Source organism: Eptatretus burgeri, chromosome 13, assembly GCF_056783735.1.
Source record: "Eptatretus burgeri isolate ZD-2024b chromosome 13, Ebu_testis_v1, whole genome shotgun sequence".
NCBI lineage: Eukaryota > Metazoa > Chordata > Myxini > Myxiniformes > Myxinidae > Eptatretus > Eptatretus burgeri.
The window spans coordinates 20,115,249-20,137,721 of record NC_140973.1 but is presented as its reverse complement, the minus strand read 5'-3'; the positions used below and the strand labels follow the sequence as shown (position 1 = coordinate 20,137,721).

General features: G+C 45.1%; 1 protein-coding gene across 2 annotated transcripts in view; it reads left to right on the top strand.

Annotated features, from left to right (window-relative positions):
- Window positions 1-3,330, top strand: part of B9D2 (B9 domain containing 2) — a 41,103-nt gene extending 37,773 nt beyond the window's left edge. The window contains exon 4 of one of the 2 annotated variants that reach the window (XM_085851572.1): window positions 1,638-3,330. In XM_085851572.1, the coding sequence (XP_085707698.1) occupies window positions 1,638-1,951 (314 nt within the window). In that variant the 3' untranslated portion in view covers window positions 1,952-3,330. The remainder of the gene's footprint in view (window positions 1-1,637) is intronic. The other variant, XM_085851571.1, reaches the window with a different exon arrangement.
- The last annotated feature ends 19,143 nt before the right edge of the window (window positions 3,331-22,473 follow it).

The window sequence follows — 22,473 nt, the reverse complement described above, 5'->3', positions numbered from 1 at the left end:
TATCCCACGTAGGCTTATGAAATTTGGCACGAATTATCTACAGGTGATGCTCTATCAAATATATTCCGGCTTTTTGTGATATATGGAATACTTTACCCGCAGCGCCCCCTACAATTAGGGTATGCGCGAAAATTGAAGGCCCCCCGAGTGACCAGGTGAGTGCATCGATACGAATGAAACTTTGCAGGTTCATGGTACTCAATGAGTACTACAACTTTGCCTCAGGACATATTGACCGATTTCGCTTAGGTCAGGGGTCAAAGGTCAATTAGTGCAAAAATCGATAATATGCAAGAGCTGGAGGTGCCTTCGCGCAAAATGCTACTCCTCCTAGGGTTATGGTCGGATGGTCATGAAAATTCACTCTAATCGTCTGGAATACGTTGTGCAGAAACGATCGAGCCGGATTTTCGATTTAGATCTTTGTTCACCCACAGCACCCCCTCGAACTTTTGGGGATTTCCGATTTCAAACCGCATTTTCGGTACTTTTCATTCAAATGGATACCGAGTAGTTATCAGTAGATGGAACTGGATGAGATTTGATATGCATAATCTTAAGTTGATTCCCTATCCGCTATATGACATCCATTTTGCTCTATATCTTATAGTTTCCATGCTCGGCGACCCATCGCCACCTACCGGCTTGTCTGTTTGTTTGTGTGCAAGATATCTCAAAGTTGTGGATAGATTCGAACAAATCTTGGTGAACACGTTGGGTGTGTGACAAAGAAGAATTGATTCAATTTTGGTCAAGATCCAAATCCAGATCCAGATCTGATCATTTTTTAATTTTTAAAGTGATTCTTCACCAATGAGAGAATGGGCCAAAAACGATACATCGCATGATGTTTCGAAAATGCATTGGGCCCAAAACTACAATCAAAACTACAATCTGTTATGTGGATCAGGCATTGCGTGGCAGGGGTATGTGCTTCACTGAGTGTCCTTCTAGTTCAGTGCTGTTGCAGGACCAGTTAGCAAGTCCTTCGTGGTGTTTGATACTTCAATGTTGGTACATTTCTGGTGTTTAAAAAAAACATAAATGGACAGCACTGTACAAAGTGTGAATCGGTGGTCACATAAGAACCCAGGGCACACAGGTAAAGCCTGGTGTTGGCTTAGTGGTTAGGGTGGTGGCTTGGGATCCTAGGGTCCTGAGTTCAAGCCCCGTTGGGCCGCTGAATTAATACACCAGGAGGTTGACTCAGTCTGTCATCCTTCCGGGGTCAGCAAAATGAGTAGCAGTGTACTGGTAAGGGGGACACTGCACCAGCGGCATAGCCGTGTCCCAACCAATGATGCAACCAGCAGTCTCAGGCTGCACTCGGTAGAGAGAGAGGACACACAGGTAGACACCCCATGGATGATTGTGTAGAGAAGATAAAGGCAGAGAGAGAGAGAGAGAGAGAGAGAGAGAGAGAGAGAGAGAGAGAGAGAGAGAGAGAGAGAGAGAGAGAGAGAGAGAGAGAGAGAGAGAGAGAGAGAGAGAGAGAGAGAGAGAGAGAGAGAGAGAGAGAGAGAGAGAGAGAGAGGTGTCTTTTTGCCAGCGAGTATATCGTGTTCTTATAATGTGTGTAATGTAAGGTTACCATTGTACCCTGTCACATGTTGCATCACATGCTATGTCGTTGGTAGGTTGGCCGAAGTTGCACCTCCAAGTGTGGCATCTGGACAACTATGGGCGCAGTGACCTCTTCGGCTACGGCTTCTGCCATGTCCCGAGCACTCCAGGTTGCCATCGCCTGACATGCGTCACCTGGCGTCCGACGGGAAACTGGCAGGAGCGGTTGGCACATGGCTTTGTGGGCGGTGGGCCACAACTGAAGAGTGCGGATGTGGTGTATGGAGGCACCAATCGCTATCGGCTGCACACAGTGGCAGCCGGGCAGGTGCATCTGGAACTGTCGGTGGTGCTGAGACACTTTGATAGATACGGCGTAGAAAGTTGAGCATAGGCCCAAATAGAGGCAGGAAGATGAAACCAAATTAAAGTGATTGCGAAGTTCAAGAGCAACGAGAAAGAATGGACATAAGGTAAAGCACAGGTGGTTCAAGAGCTGAGTACATATAACTACATTTTAAATCTCTCATCGAACACAAAACTAGATTAGTTTCCATCACCTGCTGTAAAGAAGGAAACCAAAAGGAAAACAAAATGATCACAATGAGCCAGCCTTTCCATAGGGATCCCGCTCCTCATCTTTCCCATCTCCGTATGACTACATAGGAGTGTATTTTGACTTTAGACAGTGCAGTTCTGCTATGGTTCAACTAAAGAACACATTCCATTACTTTCCTGATCCCTTAGACACGCCAGGTGTTTGTGGCCCAAGGAATTGAGTGACTTCTCAAGAACTTCTGAGAAAAATTCACCCGCTTTGGAGGAGGGATGGGAGGATCGGGTGGAAAAGCAAAGGCAATGTTTACATTTGCATTCCAAATAGTGCACTTTTTGATAATTTCTCTTTATACAGTAAGCAGTACAGTAAGCAATGGACCACTGCCTCACACACTACTTGTTTGTGATTCACTGTTCTCGGTTCAAAGAAAATTTTCCACGCACGTTGAATATCAGTTGGATTTTGTTAAGCTAACACCGTGTACTTGCTCGCCTCTCTGAAGCACTGGTTTCTCAAATTAACTTTTGCCTGGGCAAGTGCCAGTGTCGGAAGTGAAGCATCGCTGTCACAAGAGATCGGACAAGTCTGCCATACCGAGTATATAAGACAGGTCATTGTTCAAAGTTGTCATATACCTACAAATTCCTCTCCCATTGACAATGGTGCTAACCTGTGCTGCTTTCCCAATTCCGGTCTACATGCACCTCACCAAACCGGGTAAATAGGAGTTGTATGGATGATACTTTAGTGGAATAGAGGAAACATTCAAACTCCACACTTCCTTTGCACACATGGCTACGGATACATGAACAAATATTCCAAACCACAGAAGCCACTGTGTGTGTGTGTGTGTGTGTGTGTGTGTGTGTGTGTGTGTGTGTGTGTGTGTGTGTGTGTGTGTGTGTGTGTGTGTGTGTGTGTGTGTGTGTGTGTGTGTGTGTGTGTGTGTGTGTGTGTGTTTTCTGATTTCCCATACTCTGAAGGAGCGTCGGTGCTATCAAAGCAGTTTCTTACTAAGCATTATACTGGATGGTTTGCCATTGCCTTCCCAACAGTAGTCAGGACAGGAATTTGTAATTTTGCCACGGTGCCAGAAATAGCTCACCTACTCTCATTGACTGACACCATGGGATCTTCAATGTCCACGAACTACTGCCGGCTGACAAATAAAATAAAAAAAAAATATATATATATATATATATATATATATATATATATATATATATATATATATATATATATATATATATATATATATATATATATACAGCGGGGAGAACAAGTATTTGATACACTGCCAATTTTGCAAGTTTTCCTACTTACAAAGCACGTCGAGGTCTGTAATTTTTATCATAGGTACACTTCAACTGTGAAAGACGGAATCTAAAACAAAAATCCTGAAAATCACATTGTATGATTTTAAAATAATTAATTTGCATTTTATTGCATGAAATAAGTATTTGATACATCAGAAAAACAGAACTTAATATTTCGTACAGAAACCTTTGTTTGCAATTACAGAGATCAGACGTTTCCTGTAGTTCTTAACCAGGTTTGCACAGACTGCAGCAGGGATTTTGGCCGACTCCTCCATACAGATCTTCTCCAGATCCTTCAGGTTCCGGGGCTGTCGCTGGGCAACACAGACTTTCAGCTCCCTCCAAAGATTTTCTATTGGGTTCAGGTCTGGAGACTGGGAAGGCCACTCCAGGACCTTGAGATACTTCTTACGGAGCCACTCCTTAGTTGCCCTGGCTGTGTGTTTCGAGTCGTTGTCATGCTGGAAGACCCAGCCACGCCCCATCTTCAATGCTCTTGTTGAGCGAAGGAGGCTGTTGGCCAAGATCTCGCGATACATGGCCCCATCCATCCTCCCCTCAATACGGTGCAGTCGTCCTGTCCCCTTTGCAGAAAAGCATCCCCAATGAATGATGTTTCCACCTCCATGCTTCACGGTTGGGATGGTGTTCTTGGGGTTGTACTCATCCTTCTTCTTCCTCCAAACACGGCGAGTGGAGTTTAAACCAAAAAGCTCTATTTTTGGTCTCATCAGACGACATGACCTTCTCCCATTCCTCCTCTGGATCATCCAGAAGGCCATTGGCAAACTTCAGACGGGCCTGGACATGCGCTGGCTTGAGCAGAGGGACCTTGCGTGCGCTGCAGGATTTTAATCCATGACGGCGTAGTGTGTTACTTATGGTTTTCTTTGACACTGTGGTCCCAGCTCTCTTCAGGTCATTGACCAGGTCCTGCCATGCAGTTCTGGGATGTCCATGTAGTTCTGGGCTGATCCCTCACCTTTCTCATGATCATTGAGGCTTCACGAGGTGAGATCTTGCATGGAGCCCCAGACCGAGGGAGATTGACTGTTATCTTGAACTTCTTCCATTTTCTAATAATTGCGCCAACAGTTGTTGCCTTCTCACCAAGCTGCTTGCCTATTGTCCTGTAGCCCATCCCAGCCTTGTGCAAGTCCACAATTTTGTCACTGATGTCCTTAGACAGCTCTCTGGTCTTGCCAATTGTGGAGAGGTTGGAGTCTAATTGATTGAGTGTGGACAGCTGTCTTTTATGCAGATAACGAGTTCAAACAGGTGCAGTTAATACAGGTAATGAGTGGAGAATGGGAGGGCTTCTTAAAGACAAAACTAACAGGTCTGTGAGAGCCGGAATTCTTACTGGTTGGTAGGTGATCAAATACTTATTTCATGCAATAAAATGCAAATTAATTATTTTAAAATCATACAATGTGATTGTCAGGATTTTTGTTTTAGATTCTGTCTTTCACAGTTGAAGTGTACCGATGATAAAAATTACAGACCCCTACGTGCTTTGTAAGTGGGAAAACCTGCAAAATCGGCAGTGTATCAAATACTTGTTCTCCCCACTGTATATATATATATATGTATCTACAATACACATTACCTCCCATTTCCAGCAGGTGTTTTACTCGTGCATGACCCACGTGCATGTGTTAAAGCATGGCTTATTGCCTGCTGTTTGATGAATTTCCCTGTGAAACTTACTGGCAATAGCACATCTCCGCTGCCGATGAACTTCGTGCGTCCTGTTTTGGATTACAGGGAGTGCGGGAAGTAACGCCGGTTTATTTTGTCAAAGTTTCCAATGCCATGCCTTGTGATTGGCACAGCTTCGCGGTACAGCTCACAAATAATTGGTGTGAACAAATTACGTTCAGGTGCACAGTGGGAAAATGTGTTTTCAGAAAAGTAAAGTAAATGTTTCTGTTTTGTGTGGGTGGGATCTTTTTTTGGCCTTGTCCAAGTTAATGTACAATGCTAAGGTTGTATAATTGAGGAAGAAAACGGGTATGGTTCAAGTTTCGCATCTTGTTAAAGTTAGAGGCTTGTTACATGAGTCGATCTAGAAATAAATATCATTCAAGGGAACTCTTTTATTCTCAAACCTTGAAATTTTTCTTGACCATATAATATTGATTCATTCATGTTTTAGTTGTTGAGTTGCATCCGCACAATAAACTGAAGCACAAACAAGTAAATCTAATATATAAAGCTCTTTCTAACTACTGGCTGACTCACTGACTGACTGATATTAAAGATCAGTACCTTCCAGGTGACGTAGAAAGCTGACATTTTGTGTGCCGACGGACGTCGAAGCCGATACACCGGGAAAAATCACAAAACTGTCAGAAAGCATGTGTAAATGAAAATAGATATAAATGAAAATAAAAAAATGTAGGTGGGCGACCCGAGACAATGGGGAAGCACGATAATTTTGAGTGCCGGTGACATTGAAGCCTATTCACCAGGAAAAATCACAGAACCGTCGGAAATCATCTATAAATGAAAAAATAAATAAATAAAAAATCAAATGCAGGTGAGCAACCTGAGACAATAGGGGAAGAGCACAGTTCGTTATTGCTGACAATGTGTAAGCCTACCCTGCTGGTATGGTGTCATCGTAACGTAATCATTTTGACAGCTTGGGTGAAATTCTTATTACAATTGTCCATGTATAAAAGCAAACATGAAAGGATTCGATTTTTAAAAGTTCCATTGTTGAGATATTTTGATGTTTCCTTTATATGAGCTATTCCCTCGCATATGAACAGTAACACGATGACGGCAGTGAATGAATCTGCTTGTCTCAACACTTACTGGGGGAAACAATGTGTGTTGTCTGGAATTGTAGAAACCTATCCAACTAGAATGGCACTCGGTGGAGCGCATACCTCCGCCAGGCTTGAACAGGTCATGTTTTATATCTCACTGATAGTGCAGATTTGAATCCGGACCTAAACCAAAATCAAATCTGCTTGTTCTTGTCACCTAACCAACTCATCCACCTAGTTTTGTTATAACTCATCCACAACTTTTTCAGATATCAAGTTATATATCGTTTTTGGCAACATCTCTCAATGGTGAAGAATCACTCATATTAAAAAAATGAAAATTAAAAAATTCTCGCGTCTGGATCTTCAACAAAATAAAATCAATTCGTCCTTGTCACACACCCAACCTGTCCACCAAGTTTCGTCCACAACTTTTTGAGATATTCTGCTCAGAGACAGATAAACAGGGGTGAAAAACATATATATATATATATATATATATATATATATATATATATATATATATATATATATATATATATATTACCTGTATTCTAAACGGTGTAGGGATGGAGATGCCAGAAATGCAGATATTGTCTTCTGTCATCGAGCTGGCAAGCTGGGAGCAACAATTCACATTAATTGCCACATATGATGCAATTTAAATGCTCTAATGACAGTGAGGTGCTCAATTTGAAACTGTTTGTTCGATACTTGTAGCTTTTTGATGGCTATATAGGGTCCATTAAAATATTTATCTTGGTGTCAAAGCCAGTGACCAATTTGAAATGAACAGTCGGAGTATATTTTGTATATACTGTATTTACTAAGTAATTGATACAGCACTTTTCATGCAACAAACCTGAATGTCTTCACAAAGGGCATTCCATAATTCAGTGATTTGCTCAGAACCGTTTCAATAACAGTCCCGAACTAAAGGCACCCCTTTGGAATTTGAGTTGATTACGAGAAAAGAAAACTATTACCAAAATGGTCTGTGCCCAACTTTTAAACCGGCGCCAAAACGAGTCAGCAGGAAGAAATTTGCACCGATTCAATGGACAACGTCGCAGAACCAGAACGGTCACGACTCGAGGAAGACCGGCAGGATGCTTTTGATACATATTTTCTGAAGAATCTTGATGTCTTTGATCAAGTTGTTTGCAAAGTAAGTGTGCAGCTCACCATGCACACGAGTCCATGAACCGTCGCCCTTGTCGTGTCCGGGACTGTCGAACGAACCAATATTACTTTTGACTCAAGGTTTCATGTAAGGTACATATTTGTTATGATTGCACTAGGTGTTTGTTGCACAGAAAACACAGCATGCCATTTTACCAACTTAATGACGTCATATGATGTTGTCAAGGTTTGTATTGGTGTCATCGTGTTGAATTAACACTATGTCTCCACAACATTGCTCGTCGTGACATTTCACATCATTCAGTCATTACGTGTCGATGTTGCTGCATGTTGCAGCTTGTTTATAAGGGTACGTCCGTGACGATCAACCTTCCTCAACAACTAAAAACGATCCTTTGTTTAAAATGGATGACTGGTTGATAGTTTGACTCACTTAACAATGGTGAAATACCTTACTCACTACCAACTAATTTTTCCAACTAATTCACACTCACCATAACCGATGCATCTGGTTTTTCCAAAGGGTAGATAAGGAATGTGATCACTTACATCAGTCGTAGTAACCCTGGTGTTGACTTAATGGTTTTGCTGGTTGGCTGAAGATAAAACTTGTGTTTGAGTCCCTGTTTCTTCCATTAAATAACACCAAACCAAATGGGTTGATTCAGACTGTCGTCCTTCCGAGGTTGGCAAAATGAGTTCCAGCTTACTGGAAACATGGGGCACTGCATCAGTGGCACAGCGGTGCTCCCAGCGATGATTCAACCAGCAGCCACAGGCTACATACTAAATAATATAAAATTGGTGGTAGGCAAGAGTAAGATTGAGAAATCTGTCAGTGTGATCTCGTGTGCACATTTCATCCTTCAATTTAAATTGTTTTTCATTTGGTATTTTCTTCTGGCTTCTTCTTCTTCAACGCCAATTGTTCCCACCTTCTTGTGGGGACAGGTGGGAGGTATGGTTCTGGCCCAAGTCTTTCTGGAACCCGCTGGCCAGGCTGAACCTTTAACCGTATCAGTAATTTGGAATTCGTTTAGTGTGCCGGCGATAACTCGCTGATTCTTCGCGAAAGACACCTAAGGATCATGAACGTCTACCCACACACCTGGTGCCAGCAGCCTGGTCCACCGGCTTAACGTCCATCCGAGGGATGGTGCAAAACACCAGGATGGCAATTTATAGCTGGCTCGAGATTATATCTCCTTGGGGAATGTAGATTCAAGGAATTTATATCCGTCGTGGAAAATAATATTTAAAAGTACAGTATAACTTGGCATGTTTTCATGATACTTATTGTACCATGGTTCGAGTGGACCATGGTAGATTAATTATTATTTCATAATCAGCTTGTGGCTTCTGGTTGCATCATTGCTGGGAGCATGACTGTGCCAATGATGCAGTGCCCCCCTGTTCCCAGTAAGCTGGTACTCATATTGCCAACCAAAAAAGGGATGGCAGGCTGAATCTACCTACCTGTTGTTAGTTAACAGCACAAGCACAACAGGGGCTCAAACTCAAGACCCGAATATCTTAAGATGGACACCTTCACCACAAAGCCATCACCAGGTTTGGTAGGTTAATGAAGCATTGACAAATACGTTTCATCCAAACCAGGAAAGGATGCATGTGGGGAAGTCCTTCAAGAGTCCATAATTAACCCAAAGGTTCCCTTTTTAAGGGTTCCCACACACTTGCTATACAGTACTGTTATTGTTGATTTCATTACTTGAATTCTAATTACCAGGAATGTTACCTCTGAAAGGCCAAGAACCAAAATGCTATATATTAATTTTGATAAATTACACTTATCTGTACGATGAGGAGATAGATCATGTGACCATCACTTGGAGAAACACAGATGTGTGTCAGTGAAGCTGGGATCAGGATATGTAAATTACACAAGATCTTCAGATGACATTCTGCAGATAATTATTTAATATCAGGAGATCAGTAGGATTTCCGATGTAGGGATGGCATTGACATTGCATATGGCAAATACAAAACAACACAAATCCTCTCAAGGGACACTGGATACCATTGACCAGAGTCGCAGGGCCAGGCTGAATGGCAGAGCTGAGCTGTTCAGGGAGCTGAGGCGTAAAACTGTACGTGCACTGAGGGTGGACAAGGAGGCCTATGTGCGAGGAATCTGTGAGGGAGTAGAGCATCACCTGTGGACAGGTGATTCTCGTCCCGCTTACAGGGGAATTCGCGCATTGCGTTCATCCAAGCCCATCCCTCGGAGCACTGCAGTTCGAGCAGAGAGTGGTAGGCTCTTGGCAGAGGAGTCTGAAGTGAAGGCCCACTGGGCCGGTTACTTTGAGCGGTTGTACCAGGCTGATCCCCCAGCTGTCGAGTTGGACGTCAAGGGTGTTACAATCCCTGTTGCTGACCCTCGAATCAACTGTGGTCCACCTTCGCTTGTGGAAACACGGGCTGCGGTGAACCAGTTGAAACAGGGCAAAGCTCCAGGGATCTGTGGCATCCATGCTGAACTTCTCAAGGCTGGTGGAAATGCTGCACTCGTGTCGTTGCATGCAGTTTTGTGCTCTGCCTGGAACACAGGCATCATCCCAACTGATCGGAAGAGGGGCCTTGTTGTCCCTCTCTGGAAAGTGAATGGTGATCGCCCAGACTGCAACAACTACCGAGGGATGACGCTGCTCTCAGTGCCAGGCAAGGTCTTTGCTCGGATAATTCTTCATAGGGTTCACCACCATCTGCTTGAGCACCAGCGTTCAGAGCAGTCAGGCTTTACACCAAAGAGGTCAACGATTGACCGTATCCTTGCTCTTCGTGTCCTCACCGAACGCAGTCGAGAGTTTCGGCAGGGGCTGCTTGCAACCTATGTTGATCTCTGTAAAGCGTTCGATTCAGTGAATCAGGATGTCCTCTGGAGGATTCTTGGTCTTCGTGGGGTGCCACCAAAACTGATCGATCTGATGTCTGAACTCTACTCTGGTACAGAGAGTGCTGTGAAGTGTGGTGGTACCATCTCTGACTTATTCCTAGTTGTTAATGGAGTTTGTCAAGGGTGTGTACTGGCCCCCACACTTTTCAGCACTTGTATGGACTGGATTTTAGGGAGGATGTCGGAGAGATCAAGCTGCGGTGCATCGTTCGGGAATGTCAAGATCTCGGACCTTGATTTTGCAGGTGATGCAGTCATCTTAGCGGAGACTTTAGACATCCTTTTGGGGGCCCTCGAGGTGCTGAATGAGGAGTCGGAGCCGCTGGCATTATGGGTTTCTTGGGTCAAAACTAAGATCCAGGCTTTCGGTGACATCTTGGATGCTGCTGTCCTGTCTGTGCCTGTTTGTGGTGAGGATGTTGAAGTCGTGGAGAGATTCACTTACCTTGGCAGTGATATTCATGTCTCTGCTGGCTGTGAGTCAGAGGTCAATAGACGTCTGGGACGGGCCTGGGGAGTCATGGATTCACTGTTTCTTTCCTCTCTTTCCTGTTTCATCTCTCTTTCCTGTTTAAAGCCCCACCAAGTCCTTGTTTGTCTGTTCGTCTCTATGGACATCCACCATGAATTGTAACTTCGTGCAATCTACCCCGACTGCATTTCATTTCCCTAATCTCCGTTCATTCCCCTCCACCTGAACATGACTGGTATACGGAGCAGGACATGACACAGCCACCTTGTAATAATTTCCCCATTCCCTGCCTTTGTGCCATGGATATTTTTGGACATGTGGGGTTCCTCTCGGGTGCATGGGGGTAAAAGTAGCAATTTCCCATGTTAAGTGCAGAGCTCTGCTCGTGATGACAACCAGAAGGGCCAACTGAGTGCATATCTGGGCGGGCAGCAGAATGGGCAGGGATGTGGGGGCATCCCTCAACAGCTGGCATGGGTCAGGTCAGGTATGGGAGCATGCGCTGGAGCAACGCGTTGCTGCATCCACTTTCCGCCGGTACTCCAGGGGCCACCGTCTGGCCATCCCGCAGGCAGATGCCTGGCTCATCCCCATCTCCTTGAGATGCTGATCAACCTACTGCAGCCAAGAGGCACGTCGTCGGCCCATTGGCCTCCTCCACTCACAAGACTCCCTTACTGAGAGAATCTGGTGAGCAGGATCAGCATCAGGAAAATGAGCCACATGTCATACAGCCGCAGCTCTCGCTCATGTAACATGAGCAGGTAACAAATCTCATTTGAGTCTCAGGAACTGATCATTGGACACAAAGTCCGACCAGCAAGAGCCAAGGATTCTGCGAAGAGACCTGGTACCAAAGGAATTAAGTCTCCGTCTCAGATCCCTGGTCAGAGTCCAAGTCTCACATCCATAGAGCAAGGCTGGAAGCATCAAGGACCTGAAGGCTTGGACTTTCGCCCTCCCGCAGAGGTACCAGCAGCACCACACCCCATGATCCAGTGAATCTATGACTCCCCAGGCCCGACCCAGATATATATTGACCTCTGACTCACAGCCAGCAGAGACATGAATATCACTGCCAAGGTAAGTGAATCTCTCCACGACCTCAACATCCTCACCACAAACAGGCACAGACAGGACAGCAGCATCCAAGATGTCATTGAAAGCCTGGATCTTAGTTTTGACCCAGGAAAACTGTAATCCTCGTGACTCTGATTCCTTATTCAGCACCTCGAGGGCCCCCAAAAGGATATCTGGAGTCTCCACAAAGATGACGACATCATCTGCGAAATCAAGGTCTGAGATCTTGACATTCCAAAACGATGCACCGCAGCTTGATCTCTCGGACATCCTCCCCAGAATCCAGTTCATACAAGTGCTGAAAAGTGTGGGGGCCAGTCCACACCCCTGACAAACACCAGTAACAACTGGAAATAAGTCAGAGATGGTACCACCACACTTCACAGCACTCTCAGTACCAGAGTATAGTTCAGACATCAGATCGATCAGTTTTGGTGGCACCCCACGAAGACCAAGAATCCTCCAGAGGGCATCCCGATTTACTGAATCGAACGCTTTACAGAGATCAACATGGGCTGCAAGCAGCCCCTGCCGAAACTCTCGTCTGCATTCGGTGAGGACACGAAGAGCAAGGATACGGTCGATCATTGACCTCTTTGGTGTAAAGCCTGACTGCTCTGGACAATGGTGCTCAAGCAGATGCTGGCGAACCCTATCAAGAATTATCCGAGCAATGATCTTGCCCAGCACTGAGAGCAGCGATCACTCTTCCCTTTCCAGAGAGAGACAACAAGGCCCCTCTTCCAGTCAGTTGGGATGATGCCTGTGTTCCAGGCAGAGCACAGAACTGCGTGCAATGACACGAGTGCAGCATTTCCACCAGCCTTGAGAAGTTCAGCATGGATACCACAGATCCCTGGAGCTTTACCCCATTTCAGAAGGTTCAACGCAGCCTGTGTTTCCACAAACGAAGGTGGACCACAGTTGATTGGAGGGTCAGCAACAGGGATTGTAACACCCCTGACGTCCAATTCAACAGCTGGTGTATTAGCCTGGTACAACCGCTCAAAGTAACCGGCCCAGCGGGCCTTCACTTTGGACTCCTCTGTCAAGAGCCTACTACCCTCTGTTCTGACTGCAGTACACCGAGGACAGGGGCTTGGACGAACACAATGCATGAATTCCTCTGTAAGCAGGAGGAGAATCACTTGACCACAGGTGATGCTCTACCCCGTCATAGATTCCTTGCACTTAGGCCTCCTATGTGCAGGGGGCCAGCTTGTAAGATTTTACATGGCCCAGCCGTTGGCCCTGAGCCGCCTCAGAAGTTTGATGTGCGGCTCTTCGGCCCATCTCAAGGAGATGGGGATGGGCCAGGCGTCTGCCTGGGGGATGGGCAGACGGAGGCCCCTGGAATATCGGTGGAAAGTGGATGCAGCGAAGCGCTGCTTTGGCACATGCTCCCATGACCTCTTTGGCCTAGCCTGTCATTGGTACGATAGAGCTCTCTCTATCTCTATCTCTATCTCTCCTTTTCCTCTCTCTCACTCTCTGCCTCTGGTTATTGCTCTTGCTTTCTTCCCTGGTTCCGGATGCTTTGATTTGCTGGCTGAGATATGTGGCGCTCGTGACTGTCGGCTGGCCGGTTCCGACAGAGCTCGTGGACCCTCGGTTGTGAATGCAGTGTCAGGGCTGTTCCGGAGAGTGGCAGGGAGAGCGGTATCAAGCTGGGGAGGATAACGGTTCCACATCCAGGGAAGCTGAGGCCACCCTCCTCCTTGTAATCATCTTCGTGTGTGTGTGTGTGTGTGTGTGTGTGTGTGTGTGTGTGTGTGTGTGTGTGTGTGTGTGTGTGTGTGTGTGTGTGTGTGTGTGTGTGTGTGTGTGTGTGTGTGTGTCTGATGGGTACCCTGTCATGTTATCTGGTAGGTAAGGAGTGGCTTAAGTGTGCAACTTTTGCATTTTCTTTTCTTTTTGGTAAATGCACACATTGGTTGCTTTTATTGCAATTCCCTTTTGACTGCCCCTGTAGCCCTTTGACTCCATTAAAGCCCTTGAGTTCCCTTCCCTCCTTCCCCGTAGCACACATTTCTTGTAAATAAATTGCATTGTTAACATTTTCCTTTCAATCTGCCTGTGGTTGTCCTTTCTTCCATTGATCCAGCGCTGTTCACACCGAGGGTAGTCGGGGGGGGGGGGGGATATAGGTGGTTGGAGCTCCTCAACTAATAAAGGCCAGGGACTCGGCCGCATCAATTAACACTAATTGGAACCTAATTAGCATTATTGGTATATTCCCAGAAGGGGCGTTCCCTGGTTGGAAAACCACGTCAACAGGTAACTGGTTTTTAGACGGACGCACCCTGCACTGACGTGGTAAACCAATTGGTGTCCATTTATGGCAGGGCACGGTGCTATGACATCACAATTGACGTCACAATTCTTTTTTTATTATTTTTTTTGCACGTACGGCCACGCATGTACGGGCACGCAGTAGTTTTCATAAATGCCAAGGTGAGCCAATGAAAAAAGTCAAGAATTCACAAGGTTTCGGAAACCTTGTGGTTTCAACGGAAACAGAAACGGAAACAACGAGGTTGTCTAACAACCCGCGGTGCCATGAAGTTGTTTGCTTCCCTCTGCCCCGCCAAAGCTGCAGCCCCCTGCTCGGTTCTCATTCCCATCAAATTCGACGTATTCGGTGGGGTCCTGCAGAACAGGAAACTTGGTCCCATGCGGGTGGAATTTGGCAAAAATGAGTCACCAAAGCTCGGGTTTATGTTCTCAGCATGGTGGGGTCGGCAAAACCCAACAAGCTGCAAGGCCAGGCTGCATCCCAAATGCATGTTGATCAGCGTGACACTGGGCACCACGTTCACGGCCCTCTGCCTCACCAAAGCTGCTGTCCTCAGTTCGGTTATCGCTCCCATCAAAGTCGATGTATTCAGTCCTCGTTCCACAAAAATCGGTCTCCTTCATCCTCAACGGGCGGAACTTTGCAAGAGGGAGTCGCCAAAACTCGGGCCTTCTCTCCCGGCAGCACGGGGTCAACAAGTCCCGCCAAGCTGCAGGGCTAGGCCGCGTCACAAACGGATGTCAAAAGTCATGATGCTGGGTGTCTCATGCGCATCTTATCCCATCGAAGCTGTCGTTTTCGGCTCGCTCTTCCCTGTCTTCAAAACTGATCTATTCGACATGGCCCTCAGTCCTTTCCATCCCAGGCGAAAGGGAGGTGGCAAATCTCCGCCATCATGTGTGTGCCACCTCTCCCTCGCCACCATTGTGTGTGTGGTTTTTATTTCTTCCTCTTATTACTGGTCAAATTCATACATGGGAACAATCAACATAATTATACTCTCATTACAAATGTACAGTATGCAGGGATGGGCAGGGAACAACCATTATTATTCAAAAAAGATGTAGGGATGGTGTCACATGATAATTTATTGTGACCGTCCCTACCTTGTTTACATGCTTTTTAGAATGCCGTCCCTACATACTTTTACACTTTTGAAAATGTTTTGATGACAAATTTAATGTGAGCTACCTTACCTTTAAGAAGAGACATTCTGCATTAAATTTGCCAAGGATCTACCTGTTGCTCTCACTTCTCATGGATGCAGCAGAAGGCTGCAGGGTGGCATCATTGGCTGAGAGTGCAGGTATGCCGTTGATGCAATGCCCTCTGCGGGGTGGAACAGGAATTTTTTAATTTGATCACGGTGCCCATGATAGCTCACCTCCTCTTCGCAAAGGACACTGTGGGATCTTTCACGTCCACCAACGGATGCTGGCAGCCAGGACTACCATTTAACATACATCCGAGGGACGCCACATATATCGATGATCACCCAGCCTGTGAAACACCAGGATGACAGTTCATAGCTGGGTCGGGATTCAAAACCAGGCAAGACAGCTTAGAGGCGAGTGTGCATACCTCTTGACCATTGCTGGCAGCTCGTTGATCTCACTCACAAACCACCAGGAAGTTTCTCGAAAACACACCCCAAGAGGTGTAACATTATAATTGCAGAAAGTTGATCTCCTATAGAAAATTTGAAATTAACAAGAAAAATTCACCTTCTGGGATTCATCAGCTCGCTTAAGAGATCTTTCAAGTTATTGTAACTTTGAGTGTTTTCATGACACTTTTTTTATGGCCAAAAACCATTGGGAGGTTATTCAGATAGTTTGGTGAATGGAAGATGAAAACAAAGGAAGTTTCGATTAGAATATGCAATGACAGAGTCGTGGGCACCTGTCCCACTGACACCGGTGCTATAGTTCCTTTATAAAGATTTTACCTTTAAACCCCTTCTGAAGAATCTAAAAATTGCTTTCACGTGTGAATCAGACAATTGTGGTTGATGGTTACTTGCTGAAAGACAGCAAAACAATTTCCTTTTCACTGCCATCCATAGCTTAAGAAAGGGTACATAGAGGGAATGTTTCCCCCTAATGCCGTCAGTGGGAATGTCAGCAAATTGATGGGCTTGCTCTCCTGAAGCACTTTCCAACGTGTGCTTTCACCTCGACTTTCAAAGTGCAGGTAGCACACAAGTATGTGACTGTGGCAGGGGGGCCACAGATGATGGAACTCCTTCTCCTCAATGGTTTCCATGCCTGAACCACTCACTGTTCCTATTCACTGCACCATAGAATTATGAGAGAAATGATTGAATATACAAAATATAGATAACTTGATTTAGGTGTTCTAAGGAATCTTTTTCGGATGATTCTTTATCTATATTTTGGCTTTAAAAAAAGCTCGGTGTTGGTGGAGTGGTTATGGTTGCTGGCTTGGGATCTTCGGGTCCTGATTTTGAGCCCTGTTGGCCATTCGATTAATACCAGGTGGGTTGACTCAGCTTGTTCATCCTTCTGAGGTTGGTGAAATGAGTACCAGCATGCTGGTAACAGGGGCATTGCATCAGTGGTACTGCTGTGCCCCCATACTTAGTAGCAGCGGCAAAGCACTGTTGTCATTGCCAGGTGAAAGCATTAAATAACGCCACCATGACAAGTGGAAGTAGTAAAAATGAAAAATTGCTGCTTGTTTTTTCACCTTACTCAACCACATGCCCATTGAAAGCAGCATTGATAGAATAATGAGCCTTAAGCCGGCACTGGGATCCGCATCTAGTTGCTAGGCCAGCTGTTCCGCTGCCGCTAGTTCCGGGCTGTGGAGGAATATCAGTCACACTTGGCTGCCGTAGACAGAGAAAAAACCTCAAATAAACAAGCTCAGTGGAACCAATTCCACACCCACGGGCCCCACCAAGCTGGCAGGTTATTTTTTTTAATGCTGTGGCCGTTCAACTTGGCCAAGAGGAACATGCTCGTCTGTTCTTCCTACGGGAGTGACTCTGCCGCCCTAAATGCGGCTTCGTTTGACTTGTTCCAGCTCTGATTTGCTGCTCATTCGTTTTTCTTTCATTTATTGGCGGCCTCCATTCCTCCATCCAGAACAAAGTACAGTTTCATTATTGGTTTCATAAATAAACAAATAAATAAAGATCTCAGATATAGTGGCCAGAGTACACGAGGATTTGTGGTGGCAACAGGGTGGTTTTGGTCCACTTAGCGCAAGATGTGAATATCCATCCCTTTCTGAACGGTTTAGTTCTTTGCAAACACAGAGGCAAATCTTATTGGTGTTAATGTCAAAAGTGCACTTATACTGAAATGTCATGACAATAACATATACCAAGTTTATAACCCCCGGTTTAACTTTTTTGTTATTTCGTTTGATAAACTTTTCAAATGCCATTGCAAGATACTTGCAGACATCTCAACTGTGGCTCTGGATGAAGGAACAGGAGTTTACAGTCATGGGATAAGGCAACAGGAGGTGTTTTTCTTTGGAGTATCATTCATGAATCCTGATAGGTAATGACCGGTGTTGCCTAGACCTGCACAGCACTCGCATTGTGGGTCTCTTGTTGACTAACCGGGAGAGTAAATAAGCGCACACAGGCAGCAACTTGTCGCCTCCAGGACAGTGCGCCCTACAAGTTGCTCACAGCACTGTCCTGTCTGTGCCACACAGCAGCCTTGAGGAATATCTCCTCCACCTAGTGAGGGGTCCCATCCATCGGCTCTGATAATCACATTGAAACCACGATGAACCAGAATAAAATGTCGCACTGCTTGTTGTCTGTTAAAGCTGTTTGTACATTTGAAGATAAAAAAAAGGTTCTGGATCGGTACTTGCTCATGCAAATGGACCGATACAAATATTGAATGCTCACTGACCTTTTGACCTGACCTGGTTAAGCCTCTGGAGCTCGACGAAACATTTCTCAGCCACAAGGGGGCAAACTGAGAGCAGGATCCTGCTCGGGTTTAAAACAACATGAAAGTAAAAATGAAAACTATGGCACAGTTTAAAAGGTGCAGCGCATTAGAAATGGCTCCTTTGCCAAGTTTTCAACAGAAAGCGCAGTCATGACTTGCCGACCTATCTGCTGCTCAATTATGGAATTCTCGGAAACCGGTTATTTGGTCAGATGGGGGTACTGAAGGCTTCGTAGAGGGTGAAGAGAAACGAAACAAAAGGGAAAGCCTGACACGCGATGTTTTATAGCTGGTTATTGTACAAATCTACCAAAGGTGGATTTCAAAAGCAACTTGGACCATATGAAAATAGCCACCAAGAAGGTGCAGGATTCTTTGGTGCCTTCCAGTCTCTGTGCAGACTTTGAGCAACATTCAAGAGTCTCTGTCCAGGAGTTCTGAGCAACAGTCATGATGCCTTCCATTCACTGTCCAAGCTTTCAGAAACATTCAGGAATCTGTCCAGGAGTTCTGAGTAATATTCATGATGTCTTACATTCCCTGTGCAGGCTTCAGGCAACATTCAGGAGTCTGTGCAGGAGTTATAAGCAACATTCAGGAGTCTTTGTCCATGAGTTCTGAGCAACATTCATGATTCCTTCCATTCCCTGTGCAGACTTCAGTCAACATTCAGGAGTCTCTGTCCAGTAGCTCTGAGCAACATTCCTGATGCCTTCCAGTCTCTGTCCAGGCTTTGCACAACATTTAGTCCTGCCGTGATTTCCACTCGGCATGGAAAGGATCGAGAAGTGAAGAAGTAATTGTGTGGGAAGGGAATGTGTTTCAGGGTTTTTGAGTGAGATGGAGGAGTTATATGTTTGGTCATCGTGGCATACCGAGGCTGAGCCTCGAGCTAAAGAAAACTTTGTGGAAGCAGCTGGATAACAGAAGGCATGAAAACAAACCATTGTGGCATGCTTTCTGAAAGCTTCCAAAGTGAATAGTACACAGGGAGGAGAGGAGAAGTAGCGAGAGAAAACACTTGTCTGCAATTTCAAAAGCTTGAACCTTAATATGCCGCAGAACTATAAAGTTCCTTGCTCGGATATCAGCCTTCCAAGCCTCAATTCTTACATGCTTCCTACAATAAAGTAAACAACACGAGATTATAAGCCAAAGATTCAATCAACCTGAAAGTTATTTGGACAGTGATCGTGTTCTTAGATCCGATAACTTGATTGCGTTGCAAGTCATTCGCGTTCAGCGAGTTGATTCTTTCCATATGTGACATTTGTACCGCGGCCATCCCGAGCGCTCTCAGTGACTGCTGCCAGAAACTCGATTGCTAGACTTTGGAAAGATGGGTAAAGGAAATGGGGAAATTGAAAGGACTTTTAGAGGACGTGGATCACTACATGTACTTTTGAACAAAACAACCAAAAAAATATGTGCAGGGTTTAATGCCGACATTATAAAAGGCTGTGTGGGGGGAGTTTAAGGCCTATATTAGAAAAAGCTACATGGGGGAGTATAAGGCCGACATGAGAAAAGGCTGTATGGGGGGAGTTTAAGGCCTATATGAGAAAAAGCCACATGAGGGGATTGTAAGGCCTATATTAGAAAAAGCTACATGGGGCGAGTAGAAGGCCTACATTAGAAAAGGCTGTATGGGGGGAGTTTAAGGCCCATATGAGAAAACGCGACATGGGGGGAGTTTAAGGCCTATATGAGAAAAAGCCACATGAGGGGATTGTAAGGCCTACATTAGAAAAGACTGAATGAGGGGGGTTAAGGCCTACATTAGAAAAGGCTGTATGGGGGGAGTTAAGGCCTACATTAGAAAAGGCTGTATGGGGGAGTTTAAGGCCTATATTAGAAAAAGCTACATGGGGGGAGTATAAGGCCGACATGAGAAAAGGCTATATGGGGGGAGTTTAAGGCCTATATGAGAAAAAGCTACATGGGGGGAGTACAAGGCCTACATTAGAAAAGGCTGTATGGGGGGAGTTTAAGGCCTATATGAGAAAAAGCCACATGAGGGGATTGTAAGGCCTACATTAGAAAAGAATGAATGAGGGGGGTTAAGGCCTACATTAGAAAAGGCTGTATGGGGGGAGTTAAGGCCTACATTAGAAAAGGCTGTATGGGGGGCGTTTAAGGCCTATATGAGAAAAAGCCACATGAGGGGATTGTAAGGCCTATATTAGAAAAAGCTACATGGGGGGAGTATAAGGCCGACATTAGAAAAGACTGAATGAGGGGGGTTAAGGCCTACATTAGAAAAGGCTGTATGGGGGGAGTTTAAGGCCTATATGAGAAAAAGCCACATGAGGGGATTGTAAGGCCTACATTAGAAAAGACTGAATGAGGGGTAGTTAAGGCCTACATTAGAAAAGGCTGTATGGGGGGAGTTTAAGGCCTATATGAGAAAAAGCCACATGAGGGGATTGTAAGGCCTACATTAGAAAAGACTGAATGAGGGGTAGTTAAGGCCTACATTAGAAAAGGCTGTATGGGGGGAGTTAAGGCCTACATTCGAAAAGGCTGTATGGGGGGAGTTAAGGCCTACATTAGAAAAGGCTGTATGGGGGGAGTTTAAGGCCTATATGAGAAAAAGCCACATGAGGGGATTGTAAGGCCTATATTAGAAAAAGCTACATGGGGGGAGTATAAGGCCGACATTAGAAAAGACTGAATGAGGGGGGTTAAGGCCTACATTAGAAAAGGCTGTATGGGGGGAGTTAAGGCCTACATTAGAAAAGGCTGTATGGGGGGAGTTAAGGCCTACATTAGAAAAGGCTGTATGGGGGCGTTTAAGGCCTATATGAGAAAAAGCCACATGAGGGGATTGTAAGGCCTATATTAGAAAAAGCTACATGGGGGGAGTATAAGGCCGACATTAGAAAAGACTGAATGAGGGGGGTTAAGGCCTACATTAGAAAAGGCTGTATGGGGGGAGTTTAAGGCCTATATGAGAAAAAGCCACATGAGGGGATTGTAAGGCCTACATTAGAAAAGACTGAATGAGGGGTAGTTAAGGCCTACGTTAGAAAAGGCTGTATGGGGGGAGTTAAGGCCTACATTAGAAAAGGCTGTATGGGGGGAGTTTAAGGCCTATATGAGAAAAAGCCACATGAGGGGATTGTAAGGCCTATATTAGAAAAAGCTACATGGGGGGAGTATAAGGCCGACATTAGAAAAGACTGAATGAGGGGGGTTAAGGCCTACATTAAAAAAGGCTGTATGGGGGGAGTTAAGGCCTACATTAGAAAAGGCTGTATGGGGGGAGTTAAGGCCTACATTACAAAAGGCTGTATGGGGGGCGTTTAAGGCCTATATGAGAAAAAGCCACATGAGGGGATTGTAAGGCCTATATTAGAAAAAGCTACATGGGGGGAGTACAAGGCCGACATTAGAAAAGACTGAATGAGGGGGGTTAAGGCCTACATTAGAAAAGACTGAATGAGGGGGGGTTAAGGCCAACATTAGAAAAGACTGAATGAGGGGGGTTTAGGCCAACATTAGAAAAGACTGAATGAGGGGGGTTAAGGCCTACATTAGAAAAGACTGAATGAGGGGGTTAAGGCCAACATTAGAAAAGACTGAATGAGGGGGGTTAAGGCAAACATTAGAAAAGACTGAATGAGGGGGGTTAAGGCAAACATTAGAAAAGGCTGAATGAGGGGGGTTAAGGCCTACATTAGAAAAGACTGCATGAGGGGGTTTAAGGCCTACATTAGAAAAGACTGAATGAGGGGGGTTAAGGCCAACATTAGAAAAGACTGAATGAGGGGGGTTAAGGCCTACATTAGAAAAGGCTTTTTGGGGGGTTTAAGGCCTACATTAGAAAAGGCTGTTTGGGTGGTTTAAGGCCTACATTAGAAAAGGCTGTTTGGGGGGTTTAAGGCCTACATTAGAAAAGGCTGTTTGGGGAGTTTAAGGCCTACATTAGAAAAGGCTGTTTGGAGGGGTTAAGGCATACATTAGAAAAGGCTGTTTGGGGGGTTTAAGGCATACATTAGAAAAGGCTGTTTGGGGGGTTTAAGGCCTACATTAGAAAAGGCTGTTTGGGGGGTTTAAGGCCTTCCCTTTCTTCTCAGATATTGCATGTATATATATATATATATATATATATATATATATATATATATATATATATATATATATATATATATATTATCCCTGTGTCGTAAGAGGCGACCAGGGTTGCTAGAGAACATTGTACTTTACGGTAATTCCACATATCGACGGTCCCCTGTGCCAGTGCGCATGCGCAGCCTGACCCGGAGCCAGGGATGTTGTGGGTGTTTCAACCTGTTCAATACTTGTTTGATTATTGTCGTTCCACGCTAATAAAGTGGTCGAACAAATTGAACTCTGTTCTTATTTATAATCAAACAGCTTGATGCAGTCGAGTAAAGATCGTCGGT